Genomic DNA, 18,640 nt, shown 5'->3' on the forward strand with positions numbered 1-18,640 from the left:
TATGCTGCTGCCCTCACCCAACGGGATTTTAAGTGGTGCCAGCTTCTACTTACTTGCTTCCATCATATAGCAAGACCTGGTATGTCTAAAATCATGTAGTGTAAATTCTCCAACTTTGTACTCCTTTTTCAAGAGCAGTTAGAATATTCTAGGTCCTTTGAATTTCCATAGAAATGTCAGAATCATCTCTCAATCTCTCTCCAAAATACTTGGAATTCTTATTGAGACTTTTTGACTCTGTAAATCAGTTTGGGGAGCATTCACATCTAATCACTATTGGATCCTTTAACCCATGTACATAGTATATCTCTTTCTTTATGTAGGCCTTCTTTATTTCAGAAATGACTCTTCATTATTGTAGAAGTATGACATAATCCATGTTAAATTTATTCCTAAATATCCTAGTTTGGGAAGCTATTAAAGTTGAATTGTTCTATATCTAAATTTCCAATCATTTGCTGATTATATATATACATATATCAGTAAATGAATTTTATATTACTCTTGTATCCTACAAACTGCTAAATTCCCTTATTAGTTCCAGTAGTTGTTTTATAGATTTATATTTTCTATGTAAAAATGATGTCATCTGTGAATAGAGTTTTTACTTCTTTCTTTCAGAAATGTATGCTTTTGTTTCTTATTGCACTGGCTAAGATGACCAGTAAAATGTTGAATAAATATGATGAGCTGATGAACCTTGCTTTGTTCCCAATTGGTCTTCCACCATGAATTATGAGGTCACCTGCAGGCTTTTCATATGGCCCGTTATCAGATTAAGGAAGTTCTGCTTTTATTATAAATGGTTTCTCTTGTTTAGTCTAATATGATAAATAACACTGAACAATTTTCTAATATTAATATAACCTTGCATTTTTGTATAAACCCAATTTGGTCATAATATAGTGTCTTTTGGGAATTAATGTGGTAGTATTTTGCCAATTTTTGTATCTATTTTTATAAATAATGTTGATTTATAATTTCTTCATCAAGTTTTGGTATGAGGATAATCCTGCATTCATAAAGCAAGTCAGAAGTTATCTTCCTTCTGTATTTTCTGTAGCAGTTTGAATAATATTAGTGTTATTTTTCCCTAAATGTCTGATAGAACTCAATGATACTATCAGGGCCTGGGAAGGTTATTGATAACAAATTGTTAATATACTAAGTATATTGCTATTCAAATTTTCTATTTATTTTGTGTCAAATTTGATAAGTTGTAAATTTCTAAAGAAACTTTCCTTTTCATCTAAGTTGCAAATTTACTGGCATTAAAATTTGCATTGTATTTATTTATTTATTTTTGATGTTTGTAAGATCTGTTGACATAGTTCCCCTTTATTCCTGATCTTTTAAGTTTGAACCCTCTTCCCTTTTGCTTAATCAGTGTGTGTGATGGAGTAAATGTTTGTGCTCTACTCCCCACCAAATGCACCTGTTAAAACCCTAATCCCACTTTGATGGATTTGGAGGTAGAGTCTTAGGGAGGTGATTAGGTTTTGAGGGAAGAGCACTTTGTGAAAGGGATCAGTACACTTATCATAAGAGGCCAGAAAGCTAGTTAGTTTTTTTCCCACTCTAAGATAACTCTTCCAGAAACCAGCAGTCTGTAACCCAGAAGAGGGTCCTCACCAAAACCCAACCACAGTGGCACCCTGCCCTCAGACTTTCAATCTTCAGAACCATCAGAAATAAAAGTCTGTTGTTTATAAACCACCCATTCTATGCTATTCTTCTATTGCAGCCCAACTGCCTTGGACAGTGTAGCTATGGGTAAAAAATCTTGATGATCTTTTCTTTCTTTCTTTCTTTCTTTTTTGGTGGGGGGACCAAGGACTGAACCCAGGGGCACTTAACCACTAAGCCACATCCCCAGCCCTTTTATAATATTTTATTTAGAGACAGGATCTCGCTAAATTGCTTAGGGCCTCACTAAATTGCTGGGGCTGGCTTTGAACTTGCGATTCTCCTGCCTCAGCCTCCTGAGCCACTGGGATTACATGCATGTGCCACCATGCCCAGCTTAATGTTCTTTTCAAACAAACTTTGCCTTTTTAAGTTTTTCTCAATTATTTAGCTTCTTATTATTAACTTATTATTATAAGCTTAACTTCTGTATTATCCATTTCTACTCTCATTTTTATTTCTTCTTTCTTCTACTTTCATTTGGTTCATTTTGTTTTTATTTTTCAAGTGTCTTAGGGCAGAACTTTATATTGCTGATTATCCTTTTCCTCTTTTCTAATACTAACATTTATGGCTTTAAATTTCCCTATATGAACATTGCTTTAACTACATCCCATAAATTATCACTCAGTTTGCAATATTTACTAATTTCCCTTATGTTTTCTTCTTTTATCCACAATTTAATAAGACCTCTGTTTCTTATTTCCAACATTCCAGATTATCTTTTTTTGGGGGGGGAGGTGTACCAGGGATTGAACTCAGGGGCACTCAATCACTGAGCCACATCCCGAGCCCTAATTTGTAATTTATTTAGAGACAGGGTCTCACTGAGATGCTTAATGCCTCACTTTGCTGAGGCTGGCTTTGAACTCACCATCCTCCTATCTCAGCCTCCCCAGCTGCTAGATTATCTTTATATTGATTTTTAATTTAATTCTATTATAATCAAAGAACTATTCTAGAAGATTTCCATCTTAAGTTATTGAAACTTGCTTTATGACCCAGCATGCATTCCCTCTTTGTAAATGATACCATATGTACTAGAAAATAACAATATTCTATCATTGTTGGGTGTAGTGTTCTACAAAAGTCAATTATGTCAAAGTTACAGTTTTGTTCATATCTTCTATGATCTTACTTATTTGGCCTAATTGTTCTATCAACCAATAATTGAGGGAGATTCAAATATCTACCTACAATTTTGAATTTATTATATCATTTAATTCTTTCAATTTTGAAGCTGTTAATTTCTAATTACAATCTATTATTGACAAAGAACTATTCTAGAAGATTTCTATCTTGAAACTTGCTGAAACTTCTTTAGTTAGATAGTAGATAAATACCTTACATTTAAGGTAAGTACTGACATGGTTGAATTTAAGTCTACCATTTTAATTATTTGTTTTATATCATCCCTTCTGTTTTTTATTCAGTTCTTCTTTTGATTTAATTGAAAAAACATTTTGGAATTCCACTTTAGTTTATCTGTCTCTATCCCTTTCAGTTATTTTTTAATTGTTTGCTTAGGGATTATAATACACATTCCTAACTTTTCTGGGCTACTTAGTTAAAATTGTAACACTTCATATAAAACCTTGTAATTTAACAGATCACCTTAATTAAGAAACCTGCAGTTTTACAGATCCATGAGATATTATATTATTCATCTCCCATTTTTAATGTACATATTTTTCTTTTTTTCTTTGGTTTGGCTGCCCTGAGAATTTTTCTCTTTACCATTGGGTTTCAGTAGCTCACTGTCCCTGGGTGTGTGCAGGTGTGTGTCATGAATTCACTGAACTTCTTAAATCTGTAAATTTATTTATTTAACTAAATTTGGGAAACTTTTGAATATTATTTCTTCAAGTATTTCTATATAATTCTTTTGTCTCCTGGCCCTTCAACCGCATACACAGCATGTTAGACCTTTCAATTATAAATACGAGAGCTTTTGATTTTTTTACTTCTGTCCCACAGGTCATTGCAGCTCTATTGTTTTTCAGTTGCTTCTCTCCCCCTATCCCTGCTCCATTCTTCAAGTTGGATGATTTCAGATTCATTTAGCTAAAAGACTGGAAATGTTTTAACAAAGCCTACATAGTCAGACAATGATAAGGAGGAGAATCTGTATCAAAGAATCCTTAAATCTCCAGTCTTTCCAGAAACAATTTTTAAAAAGAAACATCAGAAAACAGTAGAGTTACTCTAAAGAAAGCAGCTGGAGTCCCACACACTCAGGTTTTCCTTCTATCCCATGGGAATACATTTAATATTAACTTAGGGTTTGCTCTTTTGGCCACTATGCTCTATTTCAGTTATAAATTTATCTTGTTGCTAGTTCATAATGGACTGACTTATAAACATAAAATATCAGCTCTACCTTCCATAGTATGCTTAGTTCTCAGGAACTCTGATTCAGCCCTGCAGTATCTATCACATCTGGTGCTAGGTAGCAACTGAAACAAGTGGAAGAGGAAATATTCTGTACAAATGAAATGTGAAGCTGCTGTAATCAAAATGGAGTTGCTTATGTCCTAACAAAAATAAATAAAGCTGAGAGATTATAAAGGAAGAGTTCTTCTGCATGATTGACTAATAGTAACTATCACAAAACACTATCAGAACTACAAGCTTGCACAGAGGCCACCACGGCCTTATACAAAAGTATTTTTACCAGGGCATCTGGCCAGCAGCTGTCCATTCTACCTCAGATTGACATCATTCTTGTTATCATTCACTCTATCCAAGGATTATTGTTTTGAATTAGCTGATGTAATCCTCTCATTTTTATCTTTAAAAACTTTCCTTACCTAAACCTCCTTGGATATATCCATAGTTTACTATAGTATGCAAACACCCATTGAAATGCTCTGATATTTCCATTCCGGGCTATTTCCAAATAAATGTCATTATTCTTTGGGAAAGTCTCTCTGATTTTATAAAATTTAGGGTAATATTAGTAAGGCTTAGAAATGTGGATAAAAATTTCACAAAACTCTCAAAATATATAAACTATTGGCATAGGCTTCATACTTGGCTATATAACTATCAGTCCCATTCTCCCACACAATCATATTTTTTCCCTCAATAAACTGGGTTTTGCAATTAAAGGCCTAACATACTAACTATACAAGCTACGGGACTACCAATAGCCTGTGTTAGTCTATTCCACTTTTATTCATTCATATACTTTCTTATTTTATTTTCCTTCTTACCAACTCCTTTTCTCTTTTGATTGTCCCTTTGACATATGGGAATTTATCCAAATCTTTGTCTACAACTAATGTTTCTTAAGTATATTTCAAACTATAGTACATGTTATAACAAATGAGGGTTAAACCTGTATGTTCCTGAGCTGCATCAGGGTAACATTTTTCTGTTTTTTCACAACATTCATTTCCATCTATTGTACATATATCGTTTGTACCCCCAAGAGTAGAGACATTTCAAGTTTTCAAATAGAAAGTGGTTTTCTTGGAATGTCCAAGATGGAGTATAGCTACCTACCAACATCTTGATGTCACATTTTTAGCCTGTGGAACTGAGAGATGATAAATTTCTTTTTTTTTAAAAGCAATTTAGGGTACCTAGTTACAACAGCTCTAGCAAATTATAAACTACGTAATAGCTAAACTTAGATGATTCTGAAATACAAATTTCTACTGCTGTCTCTTTCTAACTGCAATATTCTCCTTTTCTATCGATGAAACCTTTTATTACAGTGAGATGGAACCAGTTGTATCATAGCCGAATGTGAGATACAGTCATTCTTGAATCCTCAGTTATCTCCTTCCCACATTTCAACAATCATTCAAATGGTTTGGATGGTTAGGAGTATGGGCCTTAAAGACCAGTTTCTCCATTTACTAGTCATCTGACTTTCGACAACTCTTTAAGCCTGGGTTTCCTTACTTCTTAAGGAGAGCTAATATTGGCATTAGTACATAAGGTCTTTATGACAATCTAGGGAGAAAACACAGAATAAGAATTTAGCACTCTGCCATGGAGCTATACTCCAATGGTCCCCACCTTCCTTTTTTTGTGATACTGGAGATTGAACCAGCTTTACCACTGAACTATATACTCAGCTTTTAAAAAAAAATTTAAAATTTGAGACGGGGTCTTGCTAAGCTGCTGAGCTGGCCTCTAACTTGATTCTCCTGCCTTGGCCTTCAGAATACCTGGGATTATAGACAGGAACCACCATGCCTGGGTGTACTTATTTTTTATATGTACGATTTCAAACTCATATTTGTGTACATTATGTAAATGTTATAATCTGCTTGTATAAGAATATTTTGCTACTAACCTTTTAATATATATTTTCTTCCACCTTTGACAATATCTAAAATTGAAGGAGGTAAATTTTAAAAAGTGAACTGGAGAACCTATATTAAAGATTCCTTCTATCATGAGTATGCCCTTTAACTTTATTTGCTGGGTGTGGGGTGGGGATTCGAACTAGTTATATAACTAAGATGATTTAAAAAAAAAAAATGTAGGTCCAGTCCTAAGGAGGGAGGTTTGTGGCTGATAGAAAAGGTATTTATTAAAGTAAAATATGAAGGCATAGGTCCATGATATTGAGTCAACAGAACAGATTAGGAACTGCTAGAAGAGGTAAGCCAAGTCTGAATTGATAGGTACTAAACTGGGAACCCCAGCACTAAAGCCACTAAGCTAAAAGGCCCTTAGTCATTTTTCCTTCATGAAAATGCTTTGTTTGAAAACAGTTATTTTCCATATTTACATTTCCAGAGTTTTTACAAATTGTTTGCTTCTTCTATAAGATGTTTTGGGGAAATGGAATATAATATGCTTATTAGCACATTAACTTTTATTCTTCTTCTTCTTCTTTTTTTTTTTTTGGTGCTAGGCATGGAATCAAGGGTCTCACAGATGCTGGGCTATCACTCTATCAGAGTTATTTGTCCAGTCCTAACACATTAACTTTAATTTGAAAAGAGTGTTTAAACACTCCTAACCACATTCTTTCTCAAATATAAAAATATTTTAAGGGTAATTGTCAAAAAAATCAAAAAGGCATCTGTACCTCGCCCTTACTCTCTGTTTAGAATACTCTCTCCTTTTCTCCCCTGCTGATGGGATTCCCTTTTGGAACCCTTTTCACAAGCTGCTACAAGCTCGAAATCTTCTCCTTAACCCCAGGCCACCTTGCACCACCTTGCACCACTCTTGTGGCATTTAGGCAATCTATTCTTGGGCTCAAATCTCAATCCCACGTCAAAAATGCAGAGCCGTGGGTACATTCTGGCTTTTTGTTTCTTAAGGCAAAGTTTCATAAACATTTGTGTACGTTACAGAAGACGACTCAACACTTTTAAAATGAAACTCAAAAGCAACTGAAAAGCTGAAAATGAACTCCACCAATTTACTAAAATCCCAGGACTTCTGTCTTGATAACTCTCCCTATAATCTTATCACATGGACAATTTTCGTCACAGCACTCAGGAGCCTGACTGCTCTTTGTATACACCCATCAGACCCATAACAAAGGCTTACTAATTGCTGACTGGCTGGTCAACTTGTTAAGAGAGAGAGGAAAAAAAAAAAAGATTATATTCAGCAGTTCCGTGTATTTGCTTTAGAAGTGGACTGGGGAACTGGCCAATTACTTCAAAATGAAACATAATTCTTAGGGGAAAAAAAAAATCACAAGTTTGGTGTTTTTCGAATTGCACCCCGAATTCGCCGACTCCTGTTTTCCAAACGCTACGCTTTTCATTCCTACAGCACTCGAAGCCGAGCCCGTGACAAAGTGGGCATGAAGACAAGGCGGGGGAGCCCTGCCCTGCGTGCACTAGGAAACCGGCACAAGACTCCATTGAAACCCACCACACTGAAACCGGAACCGACGGCCGCGTCACGTGTTCCGCTCAACTAACACACAGCCTGCCAAGTGGGTTTGCTAAGTGCTATAAGTAGCGAAAACGTGTTGGCTCCCGTTTTAAGGAAACAAAAATGAAGAGAGCCCACAGAATGACTTAGAAACCAAGGGGCAAAACGTGAAACTGGCAGGAAATTACAACGTGGCGTGGAAAGGATTAAAACTGGCATTCTTAGGGACCCAGGGCGCATGGGCGCCAAGGCTCCGATTAAACCACTCGACAGAAAGATTTGGTTCCTCAGGCACTCCGTAGGATGAGCTCTCTGGTCTTCGCAGGCCACGCCTGCCGCGGAAAAGGACAGTGAGAAGCTGCCCGGGTGTTGCCTGTTGTGCGCGCCTAACACTGGCCAATGCAGAGGCAGGGAACTCACAGTGTTTTTGTTTCTCAACAGTCTCAAACCGGAAACAGAAAATCTAAAAGTCTGGCACCGCGAGAGTCACCTTTTTTTTGTGGGCGGGAACGCACATGCGCAGGGGACCCTAGCAAAACCCTTAAATACCGTCATGAGGTCACGCGCGGCCTCTTTCTCTGCCGCCGCCGAGTCGCGCGGAGGCGGTGGCTCGGGGTGAGTTACGTCTAGGGTCGGCGAATGCGGTGGTTTTAGTGGGACTCGGTGACTTCTGTCACGGATGGGTGATTAGTGTCCGATTTAAACACAGTCGTCTGATCAGTGTTTTTGTTTTTCAGTTTGTTCAAGATTCAGCTTTATCCGTAATCCACCGCCATGGCCGAGGAAGGGTGAGCCCGGGGGCCTGGTTTGGGGTGCGGGTGCTAAATAGGCCCGGAGCCATACGCGCCGGACAGGGTCAGCTGAGGCGCCATGTACCTGTCGTATATCGCTCATGTCTCCGTCGGGTCCAAGGAGTTAAATGTTGGCGAATTTTGGCTGACGTTTCTGATTTGTCGCGTTTCAGCATTGCTGCTGGAGGTGTAATGGACGTCAACACTGCTTTACAAGAGGTGCTGAAGACCGCCCTCATCCACGATGGCCTTGCACGTGGAATTCGCGAAGCTGCCAAAGCCTTAGACAAGTACGTTTATCAATCTCAATACTGTGGGTTTTTGCAACCGGAACAAAACTTCAGCCGAGGGAATAAAGTGTGAAGTTCATGGTGTTAGCACAAAAGTTCTGAATGGCATCCGTTCTACAGGAAACCTAGGAAAAGCTATCAGACTCAGATCTATATAGCCCACTAATTTGTGGATTGCTGTTTGGAATGGGGGCAAGCCGTTGATTTCTTAAAACTACAGTGTTTGAATGATGACTTAAATGTCGGATACCCCTTCACTCCTTTCATGGGTGAAAACATTACAGTCTGACAAACCTGTAGGTTGTGGCTCTATTCTCGTTTTGAGGATTCTGAGCCTCATAGCAGTTAGCAAATCAAGCATTATGCTAATTGAATGAAACATGAAGCTGATGTTTGTTGCAGAAGCATCTGGACTTTGAGGAATTGTGTGAGTATAATAAGGAATTTAATCAGAAACCTAGAGTACTTGTAAATTTATTTGGTTGAGTTACTAATTTTTGGGCTTGAAGCATCTTGCTTTGAGTTGAAATTGAATGCGTTAAGGACTTCTGTGCCAGATTGTCAGTTAAATTCACTTGTATAAGTTGACCCTTAGCAGGTCCTAGTAGCAGTTTTACACAATATATATACTTTGACAGTGTTAAATGTTATTTTGTCTAAAATAAAATCCCTTTGTTATGCAGTAGTTTATATCTTTACATAGTAGGTTTTGTATAAGAAAGTTGTTGTGGTTGTGTTGGCCAGATTTCTCCCCTCTAAAGTTTTCTCAGCAGAGTTTTGTGCAGATATGTGTGTGTGGTTTTTTTTTAATGTTAGTGTAGCGAAAGCAGAGACAACCCTTAGTGCAAGAGCATTGAATTTCATTTTAGTTGCATTTTTTTCATTTCAGGCGCCAGGCCCATCTCTGTGTACTTGCATCCAACTGTAATGAGCCTATGTATGTCAAATTGGTGGAGGCCCTTTGTGCTGAACACCAAATCAATCTAATTAAGGTAAGTTAATTTGCACTAGCTTTGGATAATTGGGCTGGATTAAATCATGCTACTTGTATCCAGTCACATGTCTGACATTGTTCGTTGTGTTAAAGACAACTAACAAAACATGCCTGCAAAGATGCTAATTGGTGATCTTGGTGCTGTACATGATGACAACTGGCTCCCTCTACTGAATTGCCATGAGGAAAATGCCATGTCACTCTTCTGACTACAGCTACCTTTGGGGTTTAATTTACTCTTAGTGGCATTAATATCTGCTAATAATGAAGTTTCATTTGTCTAATTACTGCAATAGGTCGATGACAACAAGAAACTAGGAGAATGGGTAGGCCTCTGTAAAATTGACCGAGAGGGCAAGCCCCGTAAAGTGGTTGGTTGCAGTTGTGTAGTTGTTAAGGTAAGTCAGTATCTGGGATGAAGGCTGTTCTGTGTATATCCTTGTGTTGAAATAAATCAGGAAATGTAAGAGGAAAAAATGTGTTTCTTAACAATTTTTATGGGTATTTGAAAAGAAAAATGAGACATTTTAAAGCCAGCTAGTGAATCTGCTTACCTGCAAGTGTTTCTGCAGAAATTTTAGAAAAAGCTGGCAATAATAATGCCATCTTACGAGCCTTAAGGACACTGAAGTCCTTAAGGTCCCTGAAAATGGCTACAATAAATAGTGATGGGAAACATTTCCAAACAGTTGTTAAAGCTTCATTAAGGCTTTCGTATATAATTAGAACTTGGGTGAGACTTCCAAAAGTTAATAAGAAATTGTATGTGTTTTTTTTCTTTTTTAAAGGATTATGGCAAAGAATCTCAGGCCAAGGATGTCATCGAGGAGTACTTCAAATGCAAGAAATGAGGAAATAAATTTTTCGTTCACATTCCTCACCTCTGGCTTTTTATTTGGGGCAGTTATATAAGGTCCTTTTAGTGAAGGGACATTAACTAACAAATTCTGGAAGCATGTTCTACAACAACTCTATGGTTTCTAGCTAAAAAAACAATTATTGATGTGGTTTTGGCATTTAAACTTGAGTAGCCTAAGAAGCGAAAATATGCCTAACAGAAGGGAGTGAGGACTGACAAGACCAGCTTACAACCTGGAGAACACCTGGAGAAAAAGACTGAGTTTAGGAGAGTAGGTATTTACAGATTAAAATCCTACAGCTTAATAGTGATAGCCAAAATCAGGGCAAATTAGAAAAGTGTACAGGTTAACAAATGGGTGGCTGTGGGATGCTACAAATGCATGGTATCCTAGTTAACTTTTATCTAAGATTTGGTCACTGAAGCAAGAGATGTTTCAACATAACCCAGTCTCAAAAATTGACCAGTATATTCAAGTTTATGTTAAGTTTCTGATTAAGAGCATGTGGCTTAAGGCTTTAAATGAGCCAAATATGTATTGAATGCTTGTTGCACTGAGCTTAACCAGTTTAGCTGAGAGCTTACTGAGCTCTATGAACATGGTGTTCAATGGTGGTTGTTTCCTCAACTGTTATACATAAATTAATACATAAATAAACCCTTCCAAGCATGTTTAGGTGCTGACTTTTCCTGAAAATGTACACTCTGGCCTTGGCAGTCTGGATCATTGGAGGTTGGGATACATTTTTTTGTGGGAGATTGATTTGGTGGCTTTTAGGAATGCTTCAAAATTTGAGTTCTGGAGATGTAGCCCAGTTGGTGCTTGCTTTATGTGCACAAGGCCTTGGGTTCAATCCCTAGCACCACACAAAAAATATTTTGAAATGTAAGGTCCACTGCCTCTTTTTGAAAGCTTTGGATCCAATTTACAACTGCCTTAAGACTTCTCACCTAGTTTTGGAATTTTGGTGTATTTTTTTTTTGAAGTGTCAGTCTGGTTTCAGAACAATGCTGAAATGATCTAATCTTATGTCAGTTGAACCTATAGGTTGGTTGCACCTGTCTTATTTTGATGCTTTCATGTCCAACAATTTAGCTGCAATATCCACCACCCTTTTGATTTCAATAACCCAGGGGAGTTAACCTCTGAGCCACATCCACATTTTGTCGGTAAATCTGAGGCTGTCTTTGTTCAATCCTGCTCCAGCCTCCCAAACTGCTAGGATTACAGGCATGTGCCACTGTGCCTTAGCAGTGCTTATTCTAATATCTTTTGTAGGTTCGTCAAAATTTAAGTCTTCATCACCCAGCATCTCTACCTTTTTGTCCTTGCTATGTTCAAGGGTTTATTATCACCACTTTGTCCTTTGCCATGCTTTGCCTTGTTTGTAATTCCCAAAGTTCAGTCTGTTTATTTCTCTGTAGCCTTTATTGTACCCAGCTTTAAACTCAGGGCTATTTAACCACTGAGCTACACTGTATTTTGAGATAGTCTTGATAAATTGGGCAGGTACTTGCTAAGTAGTTGAGGCTAGTTTTGAACTCCCTCCTGCTTTGGTTTCCTGAGTCACTGGGAATACAGGTATGCACCACCACTTTCAGCTTTTGCAGCCTTCTTGTAACATCCATAGGTTCCTATGATCCAAATGTTTTCACTCTGCATTCAGAGAACTTGTTAATGCCCATGTGCACCTCAAGTTTTTTACGTTTCACTGAAGTGAACTTATTTAGTCACCTTAAGAACATTGTTAAAGGAAAAGCAAGAGCTATTTGGTATGTACCAGAGTCCAAGTGTTCGACCATCAGTCTTTGGTAGCAACTTCCCTGGCCAGAGCCCTTTGGCATCCTCAACTGCTTTTATGCATTATCTGGATGATTTTCATGCTGGGTGTCAGTTACTCATCCTAACCAGTCTCAATTGTTAAAAGTGATCATGTCCATGTGATTTGTGACTTCTATGTGGAACAAACAGGGTTCACCAGGGAGCCCATGGAAGCTCTAGTGTTAGGACAGAAGCAGGGAGAGAGAATTTTTAAAATATTTTTTTAGTTTTCGGTGGACACAACATCTTGTTTGTATGTGGTGCTGAGGATCGAACCTGTGCCGCACGCGTGCCAGGCGAGCGTGCTACCACTTGAGCCACATCCCCAGCCTGGTAAAAATAGTTTTATGAAACTGGTTGCTGTGTGTGCTCTGAGTGTTTCCCTTTTGTACCCTGAATAAAATGTCTCCAAGTGCTTGGTAATATTTTCACGCTCAAATGGGCAGACTGATGAGTCCTGTTTATATTGGCTGTAAGAAACCTCCAAGCCAGTTGGGCCTGGTAGTACATCCCTGTAATCCCAGTGGCTCCGGAGGCTGAGACAGGAGGATTGCAAATTTAAAGAAAGCCAGCATCAGTAATTTAGCAAGGCTTAAAGCAATTTAGCCAGACCCTGTCAAAAAAAAAAAAAAAAAAAGGCCTTGGCGTTTGGCTCAGTGGTTAAGTGCTCCTGAGTTCAATCCCTGGTAACAACAAAAGTCCTCCAAGCCTAGTATTCCATTTCTTTCTGTTCTTAACTGTTGTTTGGTTCTGATTTTATTAAAATTTATGTATTTCTCATAAGCTACTTTAAATGCTTTTAAAAATGAGTCGGGACATCAACATAGAACTTTTAAAAAGGCTGTATTATGCTGTATATTTAAAACAAGAATTTGTCAGTCTGTAACTGGATTATTGAGGCAGTCGAACCATTTTATAGGCAGAGGTGTTATAAGCCCTAGAAAACCTCTGGAACATCTGTTAGTCATGCTAAGGATATTCTAGCCCTTAAAATGGAACTTTAATATTTTTCCACATATATTATGCTTTAATCATACTTGAGTTTTCTTTTAATACAAAGACTTAGATTCAAGGAATATGATAATTAAGCAGAAGCACTCCTGAGATCTAATAGTAAAGGCAAGGGAGTATGTCCAAAGGAGGGGAAACAAGGTCACAGCTTTCTCCACTCCAGGCTCAGAATGGAGCAGGTTGCCAGATGAGATAGGTAGGGCATTGTCCTCCCAGCTAGGCATTTTCAGAAAGCTTGCAAGCCAAGAGAATAGAACTTCAGTGATAAATTCAAATAAGCAGTATTAGTGGCATGGTGGACTAAGAAGGTGCCCAAGACAGAAGGAAGCAAGGTTTCCTTCCCTGAGGAACTTGTTAGAAGTCTGACTCAATGCTGTTGCCATGTGTTGGGGGTGGAGGGATGCTTGGGGTTGAAGACTCGTCTTTAAAAGGGTGAACAAGCATTTAGAGTTTGGAGTTTAAAAGTGCAAGCCCACCACATCAAGAGTGTTCAGAAGACTAGGACTAAGGCTCCCCAGGCCAAAAAAAAAAAAAAAAAAATCAAATTATTTTTTAATAATCATGGCTTTCACTTTACATAAGAGCATTAGCTGAAACTGAAATTAAGAGAATGATATGTTCCAGTCAGCTTCTTTTCTATAGCTTAATCTTGGTTAGTTAATTAAAGTTGCATTACAAACAGCCTGGTGGTGCATATCTGAAATTCCAGCTACTGGGGCCTGGGCAATTTAGCAGACACTGTCTTAAAATTTTAAGAAAAGGGGATGGGAGTATAGCTCAGTGGTAAAATGCTTGAAAGGCTTGGAAAGCAGGAAGAACAATGAACCTACATCGACAGGACAATTTTCTAAGTTTTCTCCTACTTTTCATGAAATATACCCCTTAGGAATATTTATTTTTATTCCATGTTCAGTAACCATCTTCATGATCACATTCCTAATTTTTTTTTTTTTCAAATTAGCTTTGGGAGGGAAATGTACCAGAGAAGAGACAGAAAAGTGTTTTTATACTCTTTCAAGTGTTTTTTGTTGTTGTTTTTGTTTGTTTTAATTTTGAGCTAGCCAAACTGACTATAAAACATGTAAAGTATCCTAGTAGTCCTTCTATGGAGTTGCCAATCCATGAGGTTCTATTAACTTTTCATTCTTTGATGATAAAGGGAGAGAGAAATTATACAGCATTAATTCAGCATGTCTTTAGTTAAGAAAACACATTTATTAGATCAATTACCAATAAAAGAATAAGAGTAGGGCTGGGCATATAGCTCAGTTGGTAGAGTGCATGCCTGTAAGGCCCTGGGTTCAATCCCCAGCACCACCAAAAAAAAAAAAAAAAAAGGAATAGCGCTAATGTATTAATCACAGCTGTTAGTAATAATTCTGTTGGTTGGAGGAGGAGAATTATTAAGTTGAAAATCCCTGGGATATTATGGTGCTATAATAATGGAAAGTGTGGAAGACCATATTTTAATATGAATATTTTTATAACATATTCAAACATATGCAATAGGCTAGCATTTTGAAAAATCACAAAAAGAGGAGATGAAAGAATATAAAGTTGAGTGCCAGTACAGAAGAGAATAGATTCGCAGGATATACATCAATGTGTTAACAGTTATTTCTACAAAGGTTGGCATTTTGGTTTTTCATTTTTTCATTTGTTTTTCTTTGCTCTAATCAACATGTATTATTTTTGTAGTAAGAAATCTTTTAGTTAATAAAGTAACGCTGCAATATGTTTTGGGGGTTAATTTCAAGTGCCCTTAATATAATAAATTTTAAAACATTTTATTTTATGAATAAATTTATTGGCTTTTTAATAAAATTGCACTTGAATATTGAATTCATACCAAGCCAGCAGAGGGCAGTATGAGGCTGGTCCCAGGTATGGAACCTGAAAAACAAAGAGTAGCAACTACAGCAGTTCTTCCTAGAAGATTCTTCTCCCATTCTTTTTAAGTTTTCCAGAATTCTCCTGGTGATAGGATGAGAGAACACAGGCCACTGTTGAGGTTTCATTTAGTATTTTGGTGGCATTTGTTTTTATACATGGAATCATCATTTGAATTGAATTGAATAAAAAGCTTCTAAAAATAATAATTATATCTTGAAATAGACCTAATTAAGGATTAGGAGTGGGTACAGATCTTGCCTACCACACTCAGACAAGGCCCCTGGATCAATCCCCACCACAGCCCAAAACAAAACAAAACAAAACAAAAACTCTGATATTAGCATTGCCTTGAGACCACTTAAATATTTAAGCCATTGAACTAGCATTATTTGCACAGCATTTTCTATTTCTAATTATGATATGAAATAGTTTAAAGACATTTTATAAATAAAGCATTACTTATTAATAATTATCAATTAGAATTCAAGAAACCACTGACTAATATTACCTTTTTTTCTTTCTTCAAAGTTCACCAATTTTAATTTGCAATGTTATCTGAATGAAATACAAATCAGAAATTAAAAAATGTAAACAGTTGATTTTCAATGGATGCATACCATAAACCATATAGTAATGAAAAGCAATTGGGCTCTTCCCTTTCTCATCCTAATTCAGAAGTAAGTGGATCTTATTGTGAGATCCCTTTGGTGAGCTATCATATTTAATCTTGGAAAAGTTTTTAATCCTTTTAAAGATCAACGTAATTTAAAACATTTGGGGCTGGGGATGTGGCTCAAGCGGTAGTGCGCTCACCTGGCATGCGTGCGGCCCGGGTTCGATCCTCAGCACCACATACAAACAAAGCTGTTGTGTCTGCCGAAAACAAAAAATAAATATTAAAAATTTCTCTCTCTCTCTCTCTCTCACACACACTCTCTCTTTAAAAAAAAAAAAAATTTAAAACATTAGCAAATGTTAATTGTCTAAATAGTACATAGTTTTGTTTTTGCTGGTTGATTTTTCTCCCTTTAGGATAATTTTAATTAAGTTTTACCATTTTTTAAAAAATGAAATTTTATTTCAATAGTGGCTCATAACTTGCTATTTTTTCATTTAACAATATCATGGACTTTTTTCCTTGTTAGTGCATACTTCTTAATCATATTTTAGACTATTTAAACTTTTGTCTGTCTGTAAGAAGCATGAATTTTGAGGACTTATTCCAGGTTTTCAAGTCAGATTGAACATCTTAAACTTCATTACAGAATGCACACTTTTTAGCTAGTGAGGTCAGTACAGAGTAGCATTTTTAAATGTGCTTTGATAGACTCAGCTGAGGTTACTGAATTATTATTATTATTATTATTATTATTATTATTATTATTATTATTTTGGTACTAGGAATTGACCTCAGAGGCACAGGAGCACTTGACTACTGAGCCGCATCCCTTGCTCCCACCTCCCCTTTTTTTAAAGCAGTCTTGCTAAGTTGCTAAAGGCCTCACTAAGTTGCAGAGGCTGGCTATGAACTTGCTTATAATCCTCCTGCCTCATCCCCCCAGCTACTACTGAATGTATTTTATTTTTTGGTAGTGTTGGAGACTGAACCCTGGGCCTCCTGGAAATTCTAGGCAAATGCTGTGCCACTGAGTTACATCACCAACCCTACTACAGTTATTTTATATTCAACTGAAAATCGACTTTACAACATATTCCTTCAAGGAATAGTTTTGATCTATAATAGTGGAATGATGTTTTGTTAAGATTTTTTCTTTGTTGAGAATATACCTGGTGCTACTTGAAGAAAAAAGCTTCCAGAAAAATACTATTCTGGAAAAAGGGCGTAATTTGGATTATCAAGGCAAGTGGTGTTCTTTGGAGGTTGTGATCTCCACATAGTTGCTTCATGGCAGCATGGACTATATTCTGTGCTGTAGCATCAGTGCCTAGAGCAGTGTTTGGGTGGATCGGTGCTCTAGGCTTTTTCATCAGATGAGTATGTTTGACCTGTTTGTTTCTGGCCTTTCTTTTCAGGCTTAGACTCCTCAACCTTCTTTTAACCTTTTACTTTTTCATGTTCTTTTCTCTCTGGCAACAGAAGTGAATCTTTTAGATTGGCCTCTTTCAGACTAATATGGTGCCAAGCTGTCTCAACTTCTCTTCTTTGCAGTTCCACTCTAGGGAGCAGGGCAGAGAAACATATCCTATCACAATATGGGGTACATGGCTCTAAGAGTCTGAAAAAATAATTTTAAAAGCCATTTTGAGACCTGGGAATAGTAAAAAGCACATGAATTCAGGGAAACTATTTTTACACTGCAATAATTCCTTTTTGAAGCCTATTTATTGAGACATATGCCAACAACATAGTATTGTACAAGTGATGTGAATTAAACATTACACAAATGTAGTATTTGTCTTTTTATTTTACTTCTCTCAACTCAATCACCCCTCACTAAAATTTACAAACGGATATAAAAATCCTGTTTGTACCTGGTTGGCTTGTTAGAGAAATACTGAGTAAAAGGCCTGTGATATTTCACAGTGCTGCCACCAGGTTAAAAGGAACAAAATGCACATAAAAATGAATAAATATGAGATCCATAAGGGGAAAATAAAATATTAACATACAAAATGGTACAAATATAAAACCCTGTCTTCTCTTTCAGATGTGATGTTGGATAAAGTTGGTGAATTCTAGGGGTCAGCAGATGTTTTACTAAATGGGTGTGTGTTGTGTCTTGCTGGGAGGTACTTGACACACATGGGCCATAAAGTGATGCCGTTGGCCATTGTTTGAGGAGGGAATACATATATAATTTTTAAGAAGAAATTAAAGACTTTTCTACCTCTCCCCAAAAGTTGCATTTTGAAATAAAATCATCCAATTCAATGAAAATATGTTGTTCTATTTTTTCTGTCATGTAGAGTCTAGAAAATTATACTGTAAAATAAAAAATGAAAATGATAACATGAAAGAAAGATATTAAAGTGTAAAAGCAGAATTCAGAGCTCCATGTGGAGAGAAAATGATACATATTAAATCTTTTAGATTTTTTTTTAACAGCTTGACTAAGGCATCCAAAGCACCCTTTAATGTCTTTTTTGCTACCTCACGCCCGTCTTATGAAGCATATCTCATTTAGAGCATCTTGGGTTGTTGTACTGCTGCCATCTGTGCATGCTGGGAATGGATGGCAGCACAGATATAAGTTTAATATTCGATCACAGTTTGAAACTGTTTTTGAGTTGCAGTTAAAAAAGGGACAAGAAGGGGCTGGGGATGTGGCTCAAGCGGTAGCGTGCTCGCCTGGCATGCGTGCGGCCCGGGTTCGATCCTCAGCACCACATACAAACAAAGATGTTGTGTCCGCCGAAAACTAAAAAATAAGTATTAAAAAAATTCTCTCTCTCTCTCTTTAAAAAAAAAAGGGA

At 37.0% G+C, this 18,640-nt stretch overlaps 1 protein-coding gene and 3 non-coding genes across 4 annotated transcripts; all 4 read left to right on the forward strand.

Moving 5' to 3' along the window:
- Window positions 1-8,052: 8,052 nt before the first annotated feature.
- Rps12 (ribosomal protein S12) lies at window positions 8,053-10,500 on the forward strand. Its single transcript, XM_015501411.2, has 6 exons — window positions 8,053-8,160; window positions 8,283-8,333; window positions 8,510-8,626; window positions 9,516-9,618; window positions 9,917-10,018; window positions 10,409-10,500. The coding sequence occupies exons 2-6, from the start codon at window positions 8,320-8,322 to the stop codon at window positions 10,469-10,471; spliced, it is 399 nt and encodes a 132-aa protein (XP_015356897.1). The 5' UTR covers window positions 8,053-8,160; window positions 8,283-8,319; the 3' UTR covers window positions 10,472-10,500.
- Window positions 8,848-8,920, forward strand: LOC125616056. The gene has a single exon (XR_007346673.1). It is a non-coding gene; the product is annotated as a small nucleolar RNA SNORD101 (small nucleolar RNA).
- On the forward strand, window positions 9,761-9,836 carry LOC125616082. Its single transcript, XR_007346698.1, has one exon. It is a non-coding gene; the product is annotated as a small nucleolar RNA SNORD100 (small nucleolar RNA).
- LOC125616068 lies at window positions 10,151-10,281 on the forward strand. Its single transcript, XR_007346689.1, has one exon. It is a non-coding gene; the product is annotated as a small nucleolar RNA SNORA33 (small nucleolar RNA).
- Window positions 10,501-18,640: the final 8,140 nt, after the last annotated feature.

The sequence above is a fragment of the Marmota marmota genome, unplaced genomic scaffold, assembly GCF_001458135.2.
Source record: "Marmota marmota marmota unplaced genomic scaffold, marMar, whole genome shotgun sequence".
Lineage (NCBI taxonomy): Eukaryota > Metazoa > Chordata > Mammalia > Rodentia > Sciuridae > Marmota > Marmota marmota.

Excerpts from the sequence above, each read along its gene's own strand:
- Rps12 (XM_015501411.2), top strand. Across the intron at positions 8,627-9,515 it reads GCTGCCAAAGCCTTAGACAA|GCGCCAGGCCCATCTCTGTG; the intron begins GTACGTTTATCA and ends TTTTCATTTCAG. Across the intron at positions 10,019-10,408 it reads GCAGTTGTGTAGTTGTTAAG|GATTATGGCAAAGAATCTCA; the intron begins GTAAGTCAGTAT and ends TCTTTTTTAAAG.